Below are 20,815 nucleotides of genomic sequence, written 5' to 3'. Positions count from 1 at the left end.
TTTGTTAATAGACAGATGGTGTTGATGATTCAATTAGGTTTGCATAGCATCGCCAGAGTTTCGACGTTCTGTACTTTGGCCGTTGTTGTCATTGAAGTTTACTTAGATGGATGGCTGGATTACAGAATTTGGTCCCAGCCAGCCATAAAGATGCTACTTATATTATTGTGCACAGGGCGACTCACTCAGCATCTTTGTCTTTGGAACGGAAATAGTTTTTCCTCCATCTGTGTGCTCGATACAGACTGCCAAAATGCAACAAGAAAAGTACAATGTCAAGGAGGTACTGATACTTGAAAATATTTCAAATATTTCAAAAGTTCCAAAGCAGCCCCTCAAAACAGATAAATCAATATCAACTCGATTACTTTACAAGCAGCTTCTTCAAGCTGCCAAGATCACAAAAACGAGCCCAGAGATTGTCTGCGACTCGAAGGCAATAGATCAAGTTTAGCCAATCAAGTGTGGCCATTATGGCCGTCAAGATCGTGCACTCGGATGGGCAATCTTGAGTCAAAGGAACGGCAATCTTGAGCCAAAGGAACGTGTTGTGAGTTGTCCATCGAGGGTTTTGGATGAAACTTCTTCCTAATCCTAACATAAGTTGCCTTCTAGTTTCCAATAGAAGGTCATTAGACTTGAGATGAGACAAAGGAATCTAACTCTCAGGTGGAACTATTTCCTTTTAAACATACTTTGCCCTCTAGTTTTAAAGAGGACATTAACTTGAGATGAACCAAGGGAATAAACAGTAACTGCTACACCATTTTCCCAGCAAACATTTTCCTAACATCAAACTTAAAGCAGCTTTTTGTTTGCAGAATAAACTAAGACAAGGCGATGACAAGAAACAACTGCCAAACTTTTTTTGCCTAACTCTAAATTACAAGCGCAGCTGAATTAGCTTTTGCGCGGAAATTTATTGCATGTACATTCTGAATTTCAGCCGGAAAGAAATAGCTAATCCTCAATGTTTGATGTAGATTTGAATTTCCAATCTTGTGCAGCCAGACAGCTTGCTCTTTGTCTTTTGTGTCGCCTTGAGAATTTGAGAAAAGATGTTATCGGAGATTTGGATAACGAACATAAAGGCAGAGGCAAGGTTTTCCAGTGTCTGGCTGACGGATCGACATGCAGCAAACCTCGGGAAAACACCCTCAGGTTGAAATCTATCTGATATACCGGTACACAATTCCTAAAATACACTGCCATCTAGTGGCAGAACCACAGGAAGTGATGCAGAGTGAGGCAGGTAGGTCAGCAACCTGCATTGTGTGTAGCGTGTAGAGTATTGAACAATAGCTATCACTGAAATTGGTGTTGGGCTATAGTCTTACCACAGAAAGTAGGGGAATTAATGGGTTTCATGTCAGTGAACATGATAAGTGATAATAATTGACCAATTAAATAATGAGGGCAATAAAACAGTCTGATGATGTTTGGGTCATGTGATGAGGAAGCTGGCTGAAGCCATGCATTGCATGCATTGGATTCTGACATAGACATGATTGAACTTAATCTAATTCAATACTACAATCAAGATGTACAGACCGGGGGAGCTGGCGGTACGTACCCATAAGTCTTTGCGGTAGTCTCGCGCGTACCGGATATAACCCATCAAGCTTTTCTCCTTCAGAGAAATACTGCGTTGCGCTCAAGTGCCTTATAAGGCTGTGAACAAAATTAACGTTCGACCAATGAGAAAGCCACATTACCCTGCATACGAGGTTGGACGCGTGATCACTCAATGACAAGTAAAAATAGAATCAGACCACATGTTTCTATATGTCAGAATGCTGCCGTTTGCGCTGTAGTACACGTGTGTTGTCCAAATTTTCGATTTCGAGCAAGTTCAAGGCCAACCTCGTGTCCACCAGACTAATGCATAATTGGCAGTTGAGCGCAACGCAGTATTTCTCTGAAGGAGAAAAGCTTGATAGGTTATATCCGGTACGCGCGAGACTACCGCAAAGACTTATGGGTACGTACAGCCAGCTCCCCCGGTCTGTACATCTTGATTGTCGTATTGAACTTCATCTAATTCAATTGTAGAAGGCCTCTGTAGGTGTTTCTATTCTAGGCTGGCTAGGCCTTATCAGTTTGGGCCAGAAATATGTAGGAGATGCCTCTGACTTTGTGTTGCCCAAACCCACTATGATTTTGCTTGGTTATGGTGGGGTCAGCTGTTTTTTTATCTCAAATCAATGCAATATAATATGACCTTGGCTGCGGTTTCGACTCACCTGATCACGGTTTAGAGGATCCTACTAATAACATTGAAAGCTTAATCCCAAGGATGTTGACCGGGTGGCTCAAAACTATACCCAGTTTTATAAGTGATTCTTGATTGGTTTCAGACAATCACCTCATCAATCGCCCAGAGTTTGTTCCATCTATCCTACCACTTCGTTCCACCAGGCAAATCAATTTACCTGCTGTAGCATAAACTACAGCACTTTTCTCGTTTTCAATGTTAAAATGACAAAATTCTTCATAACCCAACTCGCTTTTTAGACCTTTAAATTATTAAAATGATCAGAAAGGCTTAAGATTTCTTTCACAAAATCGATTGCTCCTGAGTACCATCTCCATGCGTTATTATGCAGGGATAATTTTTTATGAAAATTACTAAAATCCAATTTTTGTTTTTATCACAAGCATTTTTCTTCTTCTTCCGCTCAATGATTGTCTTTAATCTGAGCTAAGTGGTACAGAAGATGGCCGCCATTAAGCTCTATTTTCTCCAGTAACCTTTGATGTGACAAGTTAGAACAACAATTGACAGATGTAAAGAAAAGACAAGCAGAGGTAGTTGGCTTTGTGAGCCTGTAATTTTCTGTAATCACTCTCATCTTGAAAGATAATTTTTGGCTGGCTGGCAGTGAGAGGTTCACAACAATGGGTCACAATGGCCAAGAGCAGAGTTTTGAACACCAGGTCACAATGGCCTTGAAGAATTTGGAACACAAGGTCACAGAGGCCTTGAGCTAGTTTTGGATCACAAGGTCACAGTGGCCTTTAAACAGAAAACAAGGTCAAATGTTTTCGAATAGTGGGTCATAACTAAACATTAAGCCATGAAGTAATATACTCTAATAGCAAAATCATGTGCCCAACCCCAATTTGTTGTTTCGATCCTCTATTATCTGTCATGATGGCAACCCCGGCAATTTTACACACACCGCATCATATATTTTGCGAGTAATTCCCAATTGGCCCCGAAAATTGCAGCCAATCAACTGAGGTCAGGCACGATATCGGGAAACTTTCATAATAAACGCTAATTTAACAATTTGCAATGAACGCAACATTTTCACGTGCTTGCCATTACATATGTGTGTGTGGGGAGTAACTGTGCCCACATTTCATTCATGTGTGCATAAACTTCAGTCTATCACCAATTTTGCATCGAGGCAAAGATCAACACTGATTGAGCAAATGCTCCAACTTTCAGTGTAGTGAAACTTTCACGATTTACATACCCGAAACATTTTGAAAAAGCCGCCCCTGCCAGCTGGCCCTCCAACCTGTTAAGACCCACCCCTTGCTTCTCAGCAATTCTTCACATATCTCTCGTCATGGAACGATAGATCAATTATTCATGCTCTCTGCTGGGGTGTGGTGAACACTTACATCGGGATGATTTCGATTATTATACTCCTGCCCAGTACAAGGGTGAAGACAGTGGGGAGCCGACAGAAGAATTCCAGATCTAGGCCATATACCCCTTCAAAATGTTTAAATATGTTCTTAGGCAGCACAAATGATCCACTTTTGAAAACTAACTCAAGTGTAGCAGCGGGTTCAATTCCTGGAAGAACCACCCACTGATCCAGCAGCAGTGTTCCTGAGCAAGACGCTCAACCTTGCTGTTGCTTCTGGCATCAAAGGAGGACCAGCGTCAGCAGGCTTTCCCCAGTCACTGAGAAAATTTAGTGTGGGCAAAAACCTCTACACAGTTTGTGAACGTCACTGGAAAGAATATCCTGCGGGCTCTCCAACAACGAACAATAAGTCCTCCACAAAGACCGAGAAATAATCTCACATTCTCAGATCTCATCTTAAAGGGACGTTTTTACAGTCTTTATTGGCGAGTGAATTATTGGCAAGAGGATTCATCGCATCCTTATCCAAACGACAATATTGGTCTTATGGAAAAGTGTTGGGATCCAAAAGAGCTCGATTGGACTCAGCGTGGAAGACATCGTGAGAAAGTGTTGAATTCGATATTGGGATTTTTTTCCTGAGCATTTGCATTGGAGGTGTTATATTCTCCTGGGAGCGTTCCTCCTCCGAGTTAGGGTTGAGCGCTTACGTGATACTAACGTTACAACAAAATGGCCGACTTATTGGGTCAGTCTTTGCCGTTTCGTGGACATGACGCCAAAATCAACAGAGCCTGACGCCATAACTCAGCGACGTTCAGCCAGTCAAGGCGCTCCTGTCGAAAGACACAAATTCCCTTTTAAAAGTTTACACCAAATTCCTTCACACAACAACATGATGTTCAAGGCGCACACAAGTGCAGGTGCCTCTGATCCTGGGGCGCTGTTTAAAAAATGATATCAGCGGCATCGTTAGTGGTAATTGGTCATCAACTGGTGCACGTTAAATCATTGCCAATCCAATCAACGTATAGCTCCGAGACATCAAGGCACTGTCAAATGGCTGCAGGTCAAGTCCAACATTTATCAGCAGTCGGCGTGTCTTGATGGGACTTATTGGTTTTTAGCTTGGTATTAGGGTAGAGAGCCTTGAATTTGTGATCATCGCTGCAGTATAGGCAAGTGTAGGTGGGGTGGCAACATCGCTGCAGTATAGACAAGTGTAGGTGGGCTGGCAACATCGCTGCATGCAGTATAGACAAGTGTAGGTGGGCTGGCAACATCGCTGCAGTATAGACAAGTGTAGGTGGGCTGGCAACATCGCTGCAGTATAGACAAGTGTAGGTGGGCTGGCAACATCGCTGCATGCAGTATAGACAAGTGTAGGTGGGCTGGCAACATCGCTGCAGTATAGACAAGTGTAGGTGGGCTGGCAACATCGCTGCAGTATAGACAAGTGTAGGTGGGCTGGCAACATCGCTGCAGTATAGACAAGTGTAGGTGGGGTGGCAACATCGCTGCAGTATAGACAAGTGTAGGTGGGCTGGCAACATCGCTGCAGTATAGACAAGTGTAGGTGGGCTGGCAACATCGCTGCAGTATAGACAAGTGTAGGTGGGCTGGCAACATCGCTGCAGTATAGACAAGTGTAGGTGGGCTGGCAACATCGCTGCATGCAGTATAGACAAGTGTAGGTGGGCTGGCAACATCGCTGCAGTATAGACAAGTGTAGGTGGGGTGGCAACATCGCTGCAGTATAGGCAAGTGTAGGTGGGGTGGCAACATCGCTGCAGTATAGACAAGTGTAGGTGGGCTGGCAACATCGCTGCATGCAGTATAGACAAGTGTAGGTGGGCTGGCAACATCGCTGCAGTATAGACAAGTGTAGGTGGGCTGGCAACATCGCTGCAGTATAGACAAGTGTAGGTGGGCTGGCAACATCGCTGCAGTATAGACAAGTGTAGGTGGGCTGGCAACATCGCTGCAGTATAGACAAGTGTAGGTGGGCTGGCAACATCGCTGCAGTATAGACAAGTGTAGGTGGGGTGGCAACATCGCTGCAGTATAGACAAGTGTAGGTGGGCTGGCAACATCGCTGCAGTATAGACAAGTGTAGGTGGGCTGGCAACATCGCTGCAGTATAGACAAGTGTAGGTGGGCTGGCAACATCGCTGCAGTATAGACAAGTGTAGGTGGGCTGGCAACATCGCTGCAGTATAGACAAGTGTAGGTGGGCTGGCAACATCGCTGCAGTATAGACAAGTGTAGGTGGGGTGGCAAGCTATTTGTAAAGGCAGGGTGGCCTTATAGAAACCCCTTACAAATAGAGCTATCATGCGTTGACAACATGAATCAACGTCCCAGCGAAATCAGTAAAAAGTTTTTGATACCGAGTTAGATGGAAATGAGATCAGAAGGCTTGGAACTTCATAAATATTCAATGGTTGCCAAAAATGTGAAAACAAGATCCCAACTCAATCATCAGCTTGCCCCAAATATGTGAGTGAAAGCCTAATCAGCAAACCTCACAATGGCAAAATACCAAAACGTGACCTAATGACATTCACTTTTCACATTCGTTAATCGGTCTGTGAAACTTTCCCATACTATTCCATGTCGTTAATTTATTATTTAGGCACAAATAAAACTCGAGAGGAAAATGGCATAATTGCCTGTGGGCAATTTCGCTGAAAACGAACTGGGGCATAGACCCACGAGGCAACTGTCCGCTGTCTGACGTAACCACAATCTAATCAATCTCGAATCGGCCTCTTTCGACAATTCCCTAAATGTTACATCATTCATTAATCCTTGATTGTATCTCTGTAATGGGTGTAGACATGATAGACGTTCATTCAGTACAAGCATACAAGCCTAAACTTGAGCAGACGGCGTACACTCTTGGCGATTTTTGTCGCAGCATACGATTAAGATCGCTGGGGTGAATCAGTTCAAACCACTCATCAAAGCCAATTCATAAATCACTTGTTCCAATTCTTTTCATTCATCAATGAGAAAAACCAGCATATAAAACCGTCAGCACATAACATAAGTTGTATTTTTTGACTACAATGTACTTACAAAAATGTGAAATATAAACAAAATAATCTAGATTCGTTGAAACGTGAACATTGTATCCATTGTCCACAAGTCAAGTCTTTGATTTAAAGAACTGGCAAAGTACGATTTATGGATTGGAATGGCAGAAGTGCGGTATTAGATTCATCAAAAGTTCAAATCTGATACCAAGCAAGCTTAGTTTGAACATCAGGATTGTTAGTTCACACTTAGCTTTCCAAAATGCACATCAGTACTCGCTTTTTCGGCTGCCTTAGCCAAATTCCACATTTCCCCATCTGTCACCCTGAAGCTAATTTTACAGCAGCTTCCACAATTTCCAATAACCCACAGGTCAACACGATGGTGTCAATTACTCCGTCAGTCGGGACAGATGTTGCCCTGCTTTACCAAGCCCAGATATCGAAGATCGATTCAGCCACCACTGAGAAAAAGATGCTCCTTTTTTGGCTCCGTTAACTCGTGGAGCTACAGGACTTGTCGGGAGTAACATCCCTGTTTCCCTGCGCCATATCAGCAACTACAAAGATATTGTTTCTTATGCCGTTGCAGGGAGAGAGAGTTTTGTGAAATTTCAGTGCCAGTCCTGTGGTAGTGTTGATTGAGAGCCCCTGCCAGGCATTTCAACCTCCTTAATGTTCGATTAACTTTAAACAGTTCACTTAGACTCAACTGTCTAGCTGGATCTCCAAACAGTTCGAATGATGCTGCAAGCTCGTGTAAATGAAGCATTCCCCAGTGAGACAGCTTCTGGATGACAGAAGAGACAACGCAAATCGATCTTCCGTCCCCGTAAAATCATAAATTTATTTTCCTTCCTTTGGGACGACAATCGGACGAGATGACCTTGGCGATTAGAAAGACACTTCGTGACAGTCGTAGAACTGAATGGCAGATAGTCCTTACTGAACTGTACAGAGATAGCAAGGGCAAACTGGCTCGATGTGATGCCAGTGTTTCGATCAAATGGTAAGACCTACATCTATTGCATTAATGTCTAGGTCTGGAGAAAAACCTGACTGATGACTGCAGCATACAAGATAAAACAACATGACTTAGTGATCTGAAATGAAACATTTCTCTTCCCAATTTAATTGCCTCTGGGACCAGTGGAGTCATCCCAGGTTAGAAAGTAATCAAATAACGGAAGGAGCTCTTTTAATTCCAAGGATATCACACTCTAATTAAATTGGACCGCTGTATACACAAGAGGAGCTGGAAGTTGATTGATTACTTGTTGTTTTGCAGGGATGAAGAGAATTCACCAGATACGTTTTTCCTAAAATGTATCGTCATCTACATTTATGTTTTATGAATATCAGGAAAACTCCTAGTATATCATAAAGATTTACTTATATTTTGGCTGGGCAGTTGTCACTGAAGAGGTGGTTCACTCCTGGTCAAATACTCAAAGCTGCGAGCACAGTGACAAAACAATTAACAGCTAATCATCATGATAGATAGCAGTTGGACTCAAGTAGACAAACAGCATGCAGCAACTGACGCTTGGTGCAGGACAGAGTCACCCACGGGGTCTCACAACTCAAGTTAGTGAGTTTGTAACCGTGTTTGCAAACTTCAAATTCTGTTAGATTTGAAGACCAACGCATACTTCTGTGGGTTTCATAACCCCCAAAGCAATTTATAGTCGCAAAATTTCATTTTGGCTTTCGTCTAATGGCAGATATTGAGTTCAGATTGCCAGAAGCTCTAATCGAACTTTTTATCTTATCTATTTGTGGCGAGTTGATGCTTTTAGGCAATTTGAACCAAACCAACTGGGAAAGGTGGCGTTCCCTGAAAAATGCCTCTAAGGCCGAAGTTACATAGACCTCATTCGTTCATTTCCCAGGACTCATTTTCCCCTTTTGCTTTCGTTCCCCTGTAAAAGCACGGCCTTGAGGCGTGCATTCATCGAGGAATGAAAGAAAAACCCGGAAAGTGACTCGTGGTAAATGAACGAATGAGGTCTATGTAACTTCGGCCTAAAACATACACTGACAGATGATAAGGTTGAAAGGGAGTTCCACTTTGCCATGTCAAGAATTGACGTTGAACTTTACAATGACCTGACTTTAAACTAGTCCAATCACATGAAAGTGACAGCAATATTCTAAACAACTGAGGAAGTCTCCAATTGGTTTTTCCCATTTCGAACTACAAGTATAGGGTTTCTTGCCCTAATTGCCCACGGGACCACCTGAGACACGAAACGAACAAAATATTTCCACAGCTGACGCAGAAAAAACACGACGATGGATGAGATGTAGACAACCAGGGATGTTTCTGGCAAAGAAAGTTTTTTGGTCAAACTGAAGATTTCTTTCATGGGGAAGATAATACACGAAGGACACCAGTCGGCCATAAATTGCTAAGTGCACTTTTTTGCCGAGCTCAGCCATCCTAAGAATTTCCATAAGAGTAACCCTTCGTTGCAAATGTGCAAGACCATGGTGAGATGTGACATTTTCACATTATATTACCAAATTCATCTCTTTGTAGACTCTACAATAATATGAGGTTAGGGAGCTCTTCCTGACACTTTTTAGGTCGTTATACCTGTTCAAGATAATTATGCGTGGCCAATTGACCGCTTTTTCCCATTTACAAGGATCATCTTCAAAGTTCGACAACGGAAACCATGGCATGTGAAACCTGTTGTGAATATGCTGTGCAGGTCGAATGGCGTCTGTTCAAATGGCCTAGCATCTAGTAGTAATAGAAGCTCAATATGCAATTCCTGGCATAAGTGGCAAGGTATGAACTGTACAGGAACATGACCAAGTACTTGTCAGCAATAAATATCCAAAAGCATGATGAAATTCTCTGACAAATTCACAATTCAATCTTGAAAACGTTGTTAGACATTCGTTGACCAAGTCACCGGAACAAAATCCCTTGACAAATCAAATTTCGCCCTTTGGACAGGAAATCGAAATGATATCAAATTGGTCCATCGGCCGGAAGCGATTGGAGACAGCCCGGCATAGCTCCACTGACACATTCTTGAACATAGTCCTCGGTTAAGCTGAAGGGGCAAATCCCCGGTAAAGTAACAATGGGATGACACCTTGAGTCAGGACATATCAGGCTTCTCAATTAATACATCATTTGGGACACACCCCGCACCGTGATTTCCTTGCGTTCGCACCAATACATTGGTCTTTCACGCTAAAAACTAACTGAGGCGTTTTAGAATATCTGTCAAAGCGGGATGATCGAAGAACTCGAATGTTGATACCATTTGAAAGGTTAACTCAATGAAGTGTAAACTAGAGGCCTGGCTGCCTGATAACTACACTGGAGATGAAACCCTGGCAAATTGCCTTTGCACCCCCTTTTAAAATACCAAGCGACTCACCAAACCGGCTGCTGTGGACAGTCCTTGATGGCGATAGTGATTAGAGTTCAGTGTCACAACATGTAAATTTTTAAAATGTCCCACAGTGATCTATCCCTTGATTCTACTGCTTCTGGTCGTCATCAGATCTTCATTGAACCAATCAATAACCAAGCCAAACTGTCACCCAAGAAAAGGAAAGGGACCACTTTTAGCAACAACATGAGCAAGGGTTTTCTAAACATACGACGGATACCAGTATTACTTTTTATTGCGCTCATTTCCATGGATGAAGGATAGCCATAGATATCTCCAAGGTTCAATTTGTAATTGATGATATTTTCCACCTCAGATTGTTTGGTGAGTCACAACTTTATTGTGTCTTCTTGATGTCAGTCACGCAATATTGTCAGCGTTGGCGGTAGGGGGTGGCGATAAGGAAATGATCGATGGCTTTGTGAGTTGGTTCGTGCTCGACTACCAGGGTTTGTGTAAGGAGACTGAGGCTACTGAACTAAACGCCTACAGAGACTTGGAAATCATGGAAGGATTGTGGTATGATCATGAGTTTTGAGGCAAAACACTCAACAACAACAACAACAACAACAACAACAACAACAGCCAAGAAAACCAACATGGCCAATGCACGACTCTACATGAACCGAATGGCAGGTCCAGACGACAGGGTATTCTCATCACATTCTCAGCAACAAAACCACCGACTTAACCCCGCACGTGCTCCGCCTCATCTTGATGCTACCGCCTACCAGTAAATCTTGCGAAAAGCAGCATTATGCTGTTTCATTTGTCATGTTTATCACAGTAAGTCATGCCACCCCGATCTCTTTCAACATCGCAAATTGGTCCCCGAGGTACGCACCGTGCTCGGAAAACACATCACAATCGTCTACAAATGAATGTACGAGCCACTGGAGCTATCATTTCTCTGCAGGTCGTGGCAAGTGTACTGTAAAAATTCTCCTCCGAATTTCTCTTTTGAGAGGAGGTAATTGCGCAGTACGTTAATCTAAACACGCCAAACACACATATCTGGTGGCTGTTATTCCAGGGTTGAACCGTGTAAGATCAAATCTTTTTGGATATTTTGTATGAATGATATCGTCAATGTGTCTTTCATAGTTGGTAACGAAATTCGCCAATGTTTTCATTTTTAAAGATCTGTGGCAAAAAGCATCTCAAGAACAAGTTGTATGTAAATCTCGTGCCAAGCTAGAAGTGAACCGTGACTAATTTCTCCACGTCAATTTCTACTTTTTTCATCCATTTCAATGACTAAATTCAGTAGAAATATACCATAGAGGTGATACATGTTGTCCGGATATAAACTCGTACCACTTTTCAGGGAAGCAATTTCCGAGTGTTTTTTTTCTTCTTCAGGTTTGATGATCAATTCTTTTGTGACATCGTCAAGGCCAAGAAGTTTCCTTTTTCACAGGCAGAGACACCTTTGCCATCAAGGAAATGAGAGGCAGGATGTAAAATAGGCAAATATACTTCACCTCATCAGTTTTTATTGCGATGAAATACTCAATAAAATATGTTTTTTTTAAGGAAACTCACCATCCAGGAAATGAAAACAACTTGGTACATCAAGAGATGAAAAGATGATCAAGGTTATTTACTAGACGAACCATGAGCAGAGGTTGACACTCTAGATGTACCTTACTTTTGTTGCAAGTTCCTTCAAACGCCTTCAATTAAGTAATGATGAAAACATACTACATTTATAGATCCCGGAAGTGATTTTTTCATGATCTGAACCATTCCAAGGACCTTGAAGCCAAAATGGGAGCCTAATCTGTAAAACTGAATTGCTGAATGGTGTCTTGATTTTGCACCAGGCTCACCTAGTTCAGCTGACCAAATAACTGGGCCATGTTGCCCGACGGGAGGATATCACCATCACTCTGTGGTCATTTTTCTTGCTCAAATGATCCTCCTTTGACATGTTTGATAGATGAGCATGAAACATTACGAGTTGGGGATCCCCACAGTTTTAACCTGCGGTACGTGAGATCATGGTACACTGTCATATCAACCATGTTATCATCTTCCCTCTCTCAAATCCCTGATCATTTGATAACTTCTAAGAACTACTAAGAACACTTCTCCGTAAACTTGAAGGCTTCTCTTCCATACCTCTTCTAAGCCTTCTTTTATCAAGACAATCACTGTGGTGGCCTTTTCTTCAGGGGGGATGAGTGAACAATGGCGTAAGCTCGAACAATCAAAGATGTGGATCTTATGACCGGGGACGAAACTCCGACACATGAGATGATTATTGAATCGCGTCTGTTTACCCATTGGTTGATTGTAACATGAGGAATGGTATCGTGTTAATGTGGTCTACGCACAAGTTCCGCCCGGACGAGCAATCTCAATTGCTGCAACCTGCAACCAATGTCAAACCCAACGATTCCGATTTTACCCGACGAGAGATCTCTTTGGTGCACGCTCAGCAATGAATATTGCAGATCACAGCAACAGAAATTGCTCATCTGTGTGGCAATACTGACTGTAAACCATAAAATTTGATCAAATTGAGATAACAATTGCTCGTATGCAGTTGAGGGTACCCTGAGAGACTTGAGCGCCCTCGTCAGCCTTGAGATCATAGGAGGCAAGACCTGTGGAGGATCGGTATGCTCCTTGCATTCAAATTACCGTTAATGAGGAAGTTGAACTCTGCGTCAACCAAGTGGTTTTCTAGCACTAGGAAAGAAGCAAGAAATGCGAGTCACCAAGCAAAAGTTGTCCAATTACGCCATGCATCAATGTGATTCTCAAGAGCTTTTTGAGCCAGGAGCACCAAGAGACGTACGAGAGAAGAGGGTATGAAACTGGAAAAATTTGCCTGATTTGCACTGAATCCAGAGATGTCAAAAATTGGCTCAATTCACCACAGGCGCACAGGAAAGAATCAACAGCATTTTGACTTGAATCTGACTTTCCTTCTTCGCCTAGGCAGATTGTTATCGAGAACTTGGGCCCCCAATTTAACAACAGGAAAGTCATTGAGGATAATTCAAGGACCTTCTGAACCATGTCCAATCTCACTCCTGACAAATCATTTCCCGCTAACCACGGCTATAATCCCATTGCTGTCAATACCATCTACATGGCCTATTTATTATTTCATGGCAAACACTGCTGTTGAAACCTCCAAAATGCACCAGGAAATCTTGAGGTTCATGTGGGACGTACAGTGGCTGACAATGGACCAAGTCATATCGGGGAAATGCTCGACTGCCTTTGACGGGCCGTCTTATTTGGAAAGTGGCCAAAATATCACACAAGAGTGCTCACCGCCAATAAATCATGGAACTCAGCAGGAAATCAACAGCAAGAGTTCAAGCTGTTTGCTGAGCCCGACAATATTGGCCCAATCTCATTGCAGACAAATCACTCACCCTTCAACGCGGCTAATCCCACCCTTGTCAATACCACGCGCAACCCGCCGTAGTATTGACCTATCGACCTTTGCTGCACTTAACGCCAGATCCGTGTCTTAACGGGATTGAGTCGTGTCTAATCCGGCCCTCATCAAAACGATTCGGCATCACATCTGATCGCGTGCAGCCCTTGATGACGGAGGCCCCAGGCTGTAACGTTTATTAGTTATCATTACCGTAACGACAGATGCCTTCTTGGTGTTTCGATAGTATCTGCTTGCACTAATCATCATGTCCTACCTCAATTTGGTGTTGCAGTATTCACCCTTGAGGGGTGTCTGTGCATATTGCTGCATCTTGTGGCACCCTTGAGACGGCCAATGACACCTTGTGATGATGTTGCACATGCTTTATACCACAAGTGAGCGAGACTACATCCGGATTCTGTTCCAAAACATCTTAGTTCAGAAACTTCCATCAGTGTGGTACTGTGGCAGAATTTCCAGTCTTCACTGAATCATGTTGACAGAATGACGTCTTGTCTACAAAGAAGTTGAACTTTCGTCCAGGGATACAAAGTGGTCCAGAAAACTTCCTGCGGGAACAAACTCGTATAATTGTTCAAAAACATAAACTTTCTCCTCTGCCAGAATCAGTAATGCACCAACCTACGATCCCCTTGGTGTTCAATTTACCACGATCTCAACTGAAGACAAGTCTTCTCTCATCAAAACCACTTCAAAAACTTGAGGGCAAATATCTTGCAAAAATTCTTATCAGCTCTCAACCGATTACATCAACCAAAAAAAATTGTTTCTTCCCCGATCACCTGCTCTTTGTCTCTGCTCAATCATGAGTTAATGACCCCCTTTCAAACAAACCTATGTTTCCCGTCTGCAGCCCTGCGGCGGACACTTACCGCCATACTGATATCCAGCCATCAAACACAGAGGATCATGGGTAAACACGCCTCATTACGTCTGTTTACATTGCGGTGGGCAAAAGATAATTTTCTTCCCTGTCTGAAAGCTATGTTTGTCATTATCCTCTCTGATCATATTCTGCGAGCATTTAGGGATATTTTCCGGCACAGTGATTTTGCAAGATGTTTGCGCAGTCAGGTGAAAAGTTCGGTCATTTTGTCGCTGAGAGACTCGTTAAGGACATAAATCATTTGATTGGGCAATAAATGGTGAATAGAGGTGGCTATTATCACAATAGCAGTACAAGTCACCCCTCCATCAGTTGGGATCTAATATGACAAACATACAAATCATCATGTACTATTCATCAAGAGCAACTGACCATTTCAAATACCTCAAATAGAATGAGTAATTGTTTTATGGAGACAGCAACAGGTCATGTACCCTCCTTATAATAGAATTAGACAAGCTCCCAGAAACAGAGGAGCATACTTCACTTAGGACATGCAAATAGGACGCAAATCCAAATGTCACGTTTCGCTATATGCACTTTTCAAAATGCCGTTTCGTATAGTCGGTTGTAGACAAGTGCAGGCAATTTCGGGCTTTCGCAAACCATCTGATTATGAAGAAAGATAACAATTTCAATGTTTTAAAGGGTTAATAAACAATCCTTTTTAGTAATTCTCTGATTCCAATGCGAGACACAACATGTGGGATTATGGGTAATATTCATGATCGCTGTATCTGACCCGATGTAATCCCGCTTTGCATTGTGTCCTGGAGTGAAGGAGGGATCAGCTACCAGGGCAGAATAAAGGTAACGGATGCCTTACGCTGAAAATCGGAAATGTGCAATTGTGATGGAAATTTGAAATCAGAAAATTTGCGACAGCACTTGTTCCCAGGGTCCAGAGAATATGCATTGTTGATGATTGCAAGGACCCGTTTAGCGAGTTGTGCATGGTGTCAGCATCATACTTTAGATATTTTGTAAAAACTTAATAGAAACTGAAGCCTACAAATGTAATGTCTCGTCATGTCTGTTGAAATTTTAAAAAGAAGGCTTCAAAAAGATTTGAGGAAAAAGAAACAAATGCAACGCAGCTGCTGTATGGTAAAAAACACACCAAAGATTACTCAAGGAACGTGACAGTCTCTGAGAGCAACCTTAGGGCTAGCAAATGGTCTTATAGTCAAACATCAAAACCACCCTTGGAACAAAGACTGAGTGGTATATGTTCAGCCGGTTTAGTCCCTGGAACAGCATCGCCTTAAAAGACATGTAAGATCTATTCCATTAGGCATGTCCAGGAAATTATAAGTCAGAGATAATCTCTGTTACCTCTTCAATGTTTCTTTTATGAGTAATTCCTTTCTTTGGGAACTCATCCTAACACTGAATCAAAAGATAAGCGAGTTGGGCAAACAAAGCCTCTGCTGGAAGCATGCCAGACTGATAGAACCACTCGGCCAGACCAACACATGTCATGTCAAGATGGCCACAGATAACCTCATCTCCATTTTGTTTCGATAGCATCCCTTGACCATTCTCGATTCTGTCAGAAAGCAAAAGTCAAAATCCACGAAACTAGTCTATTCAAGCGTGGCCGAGGATGTACATGTGACAGGGAAAGCATTTATCACATGACATGAATCAGCGGGACGGTATCAGTAATGAAATCAGAATATTTCACATTAAACGATGTTTGGGTGATGTACGAGAGATTTCCTGCCGGTCCAACGGTTTGATTTACGGGCAGGACATGTTATTGGTTAGAGGAAGGTTGCTGGGAGTGATGGGCAGTAACTTTATAAATGGCCTACTGCAGTCGACACTGTGGATAAAGACTGATGGTCAAAATGAGGTATTTTGTGTGCCAGTCTACTCCTGGTGAACTTAATTGATCCATATTTTTGTTGGATTCGTGAAGAGCAGAGAGGAAGGCACTCTCTGACAAGTTCTCAATCTTTTACCAAAGTGGAGAACAGTATTGACAATCATTTCCTTGACGATTTGTCACATCCAAATGTATCTGGTTTTTGCATAAACAGTTTGCACTTTTTGAAAGTTTGCAACTGACAATACATTTGCAAAATCTAAATGCTTGCAAACTTTTCATGGTTTACAGTAGCACTATAGAATAGGGGCCAACTTCCATTTGAATAAGTAATGGCAATCAACCAGAGTATAAAGCCGCACTAACGTCCTCATCGTAGATGACATTTTGGTCAACACTACTTTCACTGCCCTATAACTCATTGTCCCAAAGTAGTGATAAAGCTCACTGGCAAATCTCCCGAGTGTCATTCAGAGGTTAATGTCTAATTTTGCATTCCATGACATGCTTCACAAAGATGAAACGGTGACTGGTGATTCTTCTAAGAAGAGTCGAACCCACGACTTTCTGTTTATGAGCGCAGCACTCATATCACCAAGCCACTGACTTCCCCTTACAGTTGGATTCATAGTAAAAGCGAAATCAGTTAGCTTTCAGGGAACAGACCATCGTGACTTCAGTGATGCCTTTGCTTGGACCAGGAGCATTCAGATCACCACACATCATCTCGCTGTTGATGGTGTACATTTTGTATGATCACAAAGTTCTCAGACCAACCTTGAACTTCAGTGTACACTGATGCAGATGGAAGCTTCTTAGCTAGGCAACACCTTGAAACGTGAAGCCATACTGTTGTTGATGGTACATGTAGAAGTAGCCTACCTGTAATCGCTTCATGAAAGAATGTTACAGTTGCCTCTCTCACTACTTTAGACCAAAGTGGGGGAGGAAAAACCTTAAGATATCCAAGCATAACATTACCAATGTAATTGCTTTTCTGTCATGAAAAGATTCATAAGTCTTTATTATATTTTTAGCTTGTTTTGAGTAAAGAATCTTAACGCCGCTAAAGTCCGACAAGCTGAGTATGTCCAAACTTGATTCTGGTTTTCAGGCCGCATTCCTCTTCTTGTCAGCACGCAAAGTAATTGGTGTTAACAGTAATTTGAAAATAGAAACCTACCTTAGAGTATTCTGAATCTTGCGAACCTCTCGTTGCAGTGTCTGCTGATGTCGTCTTCATACCTTGTGTTGTCACCTCCTGCTTGGTTGAAGACGTTGTGACACCATCAGGCTTGAGCTGATCAAATGCTGAGCGTTCTGGTTTTGATTTCGCATTGGTAACACCGGGAGTAGCCGTCGGTAAATCTTCGTAGAAGATATCAGAGAGAAAGCCATAATCGTCATAATCGTCATAATCGTCAGTTTCAGTTGAACTGTGCACGTGGTTGTTGTGGTCATGTGACGCATGGTCGTGATCATGATCATGGTCATGGCTGTCGCCCTCCCCACTGTCCAAGGGATGCTTGTGGTCCTCATGAAACTCCTTGAACTGACCTTGGTCTTTGTTCCAATGATCATCCAACGCATGCGCAATTTTAATATTCCCCAGCCCGAGGCTCACCATCAAATGTTCAAACCCCTCGTAAGATATTGTCCCATCTTTCCCGTACTTATCAAAAATTAATTTCAGGAACATTTCCTGTTTTTCCTGAGGCTCTTGGTCTGATTTTCGAACGTTTGGTTCCGTCGATTGATAGCCCGCATTGTGCGAGACTTGATCTGAGATTGTCTCCGCTGCTGTAGTGACTTCGTCGCCCCCAGCCGTGCTACCAGTGGCCTGGCCTGTGAATACTGCAGTTCTATTCTCGACCCCTGCGTTACTCGGCGATCCTACGGTTGTAGCATTAGTCTCGCACAAGCGCACTTTTGCGTGGAATGCAAGTAGCATCAGACAGATAATGCAATATTGTCGGCTGACTTTCCCGCACATTTCTATTTTTGTTCCCATGTAAATCAGCGATGTAAACTTCGTGGCAGATCTGAAATGACACAAAACAGAATTCCATGAGAATAAGACCTGGATGTAATCGTGCTTTAAGATGCAGCATAAAGTGATAGAGAACGCTCACCAATCCCTGGCTAAAGAGTACTGCACCCACAAACTGCTAAGCCCCAGAAGCCACGAGCAGTCTGATTAAAGAATTTGACTGTATTGAGCTGAAACAGGAAATTTTTTTTACTGGTCCACTACATGACGTGCTTCACATTTCGTAACAAAGGCAAAATGGGAAAAACACAAAATATTCAGTCTAAAGTTGCAACTATGTCACTTTCAAGTGTCAGCCAACAACTAAAATATAAGTGCATGCGTACGAATCGGAGAACTGCGCAGGATTTTTATGAATAATTTATTGAGAATTTATGGAAAAAACACTTGATGAGTTATCTGGTATTCTGCATGTTGTCATGTGAAGCATAGTTGGGAATTTTATCAGTGTCACATTAGTCATCCCATGCACTACACCTATTTTCAAAAGAAAAAGTCGATATCATTGGTCTTATCTCCTTGACAGTACCAAAGGAAGTTGCACCTTTATTGACATTTTCATTGATTGAATTGACACAAAGATGAAACAATGGCTGTGTACAGTCAAAGGAAGAGCCATGTGAAACACAGCAGCTGTTCTAGAAAATGGAAACACCCGTTGTTGGCATGTGAACAACGCAGATTTTTGCTTGCAAAGCAAACCGGGAAAGTAAACAAGATCCAGAAAAGACTTTCTAAGCCTAGGAAAGCGTGCATACACTGTACACAACAGCCAAGCCCAAACAATGCCGTTCAGCATTCATGCAAATGTCCTCATGCCAGAGTTGACCTGATAACTTCTCCTTTCAATGTGAAAATGGGAACATATAGCACTCTGCCAACTGTTGGTGTGCTATGGATTCCTAACATTGAGTAGGTGTATGTTGTATGTGCTGATGGTGGCAGTATAGTGCCATAGGCAGATTGTAAAAATAATCATATTGATTTTTACAAACTATCTAAAAATCACAACTCAAATGGTATACATTTTACAATCAGATGAATAGATGATTTTGGTAATGGATTTTTTACAAACTATCTAAAAATCACAACACAACTGGTATACATTTTACAATCAGAATTCAGATGAATAGATAGTGAAGATTTTGGCACTGAACTCTATCTTGGGGGGAGGGCAGGCCCACCCCTGAACTAAGCCCAAAAGAGATTCATAGCTGTTTCGTTTGTTACAGTCACAAATTCTTCCCATATTGTCATCTTGGGAGATACACTTGTATGGAGGGATTTCTATTCATTCTATTTATTCATGTATGCACAGTGTCTATTGTACAGCTGGCACTCACATCTCGTTGGATTTTAAAAGAATTAGAATATTTGATTAAATTAAATCAATGAAATAAGCCCAGCCCATCTTTGCCTTTCACATGCGGTCGGCATTTAGAATTAACAATTTCACACATAATTAATGATAGACATCGATATTACAAACAACAAGTTAGACAGCGAACATTCCCATTATTCTGAATGCTACTTTATAGACAAGGCTCCAAGAAAGCTTCCTGTGATCATCTGTGGCTCAGTGTTTTGTTTTGGGAAGATGGGGATATGACCCAGGCTCCATGGATTCCCTTAAATACACTTACAGTTGCATGTACCATGTAGTATCAAAAATAAATCGTTGTAATCTTTGGTAGTTGACAAGACAAGTACAGTGGAACCTCCCTTAGTGGACACCTCTAATTAGGACAACCTCTCTATTTTGGACACTAGTTTTGGTCCCAAATTGGTAGTTTCCTTTCAATTTGACCTCTCTAATTAGGACACCTCTCTATTAAGGACAGCACTTGTCAGTCCCGAGGATGTCCTTAATAGAGAGGTTCTACTGTAGTACTACATATTTTGGCAAATAATAAGCGGGCTGTCAGGATAGGTTGGATACTTCAAACAAAGCTGCCAGTGGGATGGAGGGTGGCTTGATGTGTGTGTGGGTAAAGAGGCTTAGGGGAGAGGGTACAATCTATTTACAAACCAGGTCATCTTTGAGTAAAATTTAGTTGGGTGGCACTGGCAGGTTTGGCCTGACATGTTGTCAGCCAGCGGAAACAACATTCAGTATTCACATTTAAAATCAAAATCAATATAAACTTCAGCATACATGTAGAATAATGCATGAGGTTTGGAGATCATCAGAAATGGGAATTATTGTAGTCACCTGCCTCATATTGTCATTTTCACTATTCACACCTTGATGTTTGCTTGTAAACTCACCGTATTGGCAATTATAACCTTACAAAGCATTTTGATTTAAAATATTATCAGATGCAATAAAATGCATTCAAGCATGGTGATTCACAGATTTTTTTCAGCTGGTTCAGAATAAATTTAGATTTAGAATAAGATAGATGTAGATTTTCAGATTTCACACCAAGGGCATGTTGTCATGGCTATGTCGCAGCGATAAAAATTTCTAGTCTGCATAGCTCATAACACCCATTGACCCTTACACCTTACTATGCTCTCATTTCACGACAACAGTCGATGACATGCAACCTTGCTCATTCAATC

At 42.1% G+C, this 20,815-nt stretch overlaps 1 protein-coding gene across 1 annotated transcript in view; it reads right to left on the bottom strand.

Annotated features, from left to right (window-relative positions):
- The window catches only part of LOC135498008 (zinc transporter ZIP10-like), a 38,791-nt gene that overhangs the window by 16,162 nt on the left and 1,814 nt on the right, over nt 1–20,815 (bottom strand). The window contains exon 2 of the mRNA XM_064788121.1: nt 17,384–18,242. Within this exon, the coding sequence (XP_064644191.1) occupies nt 17,384–18,211 (828 nt within the window). The 5' untranslated portion in view covers nt 18,212–18,242. The remainder of the gene's footprint in view (nt 1–17,383; nt 18,243–20,815) is intronic.

The sequence above is a fragment of the Lineus longissimus genome, chromosome 13, assembly GCF_910592395.1.
Source record: "Lineus longissimus chromosome 13, tnLinLong1.2, whole genome shotgun sequence".
Taxonomy (NCBI): Eukaryota; Metazoa; Nemertea; class Pilidiophora; order Heteronemertea; family Lineidae; genus Lineus; species Lineus longissimus.
The sequence above is the reverse complement of the archived record's forward strand: the minus strand, read 5'-3'. Positions and strand labels throughout refer to the sequence as shown.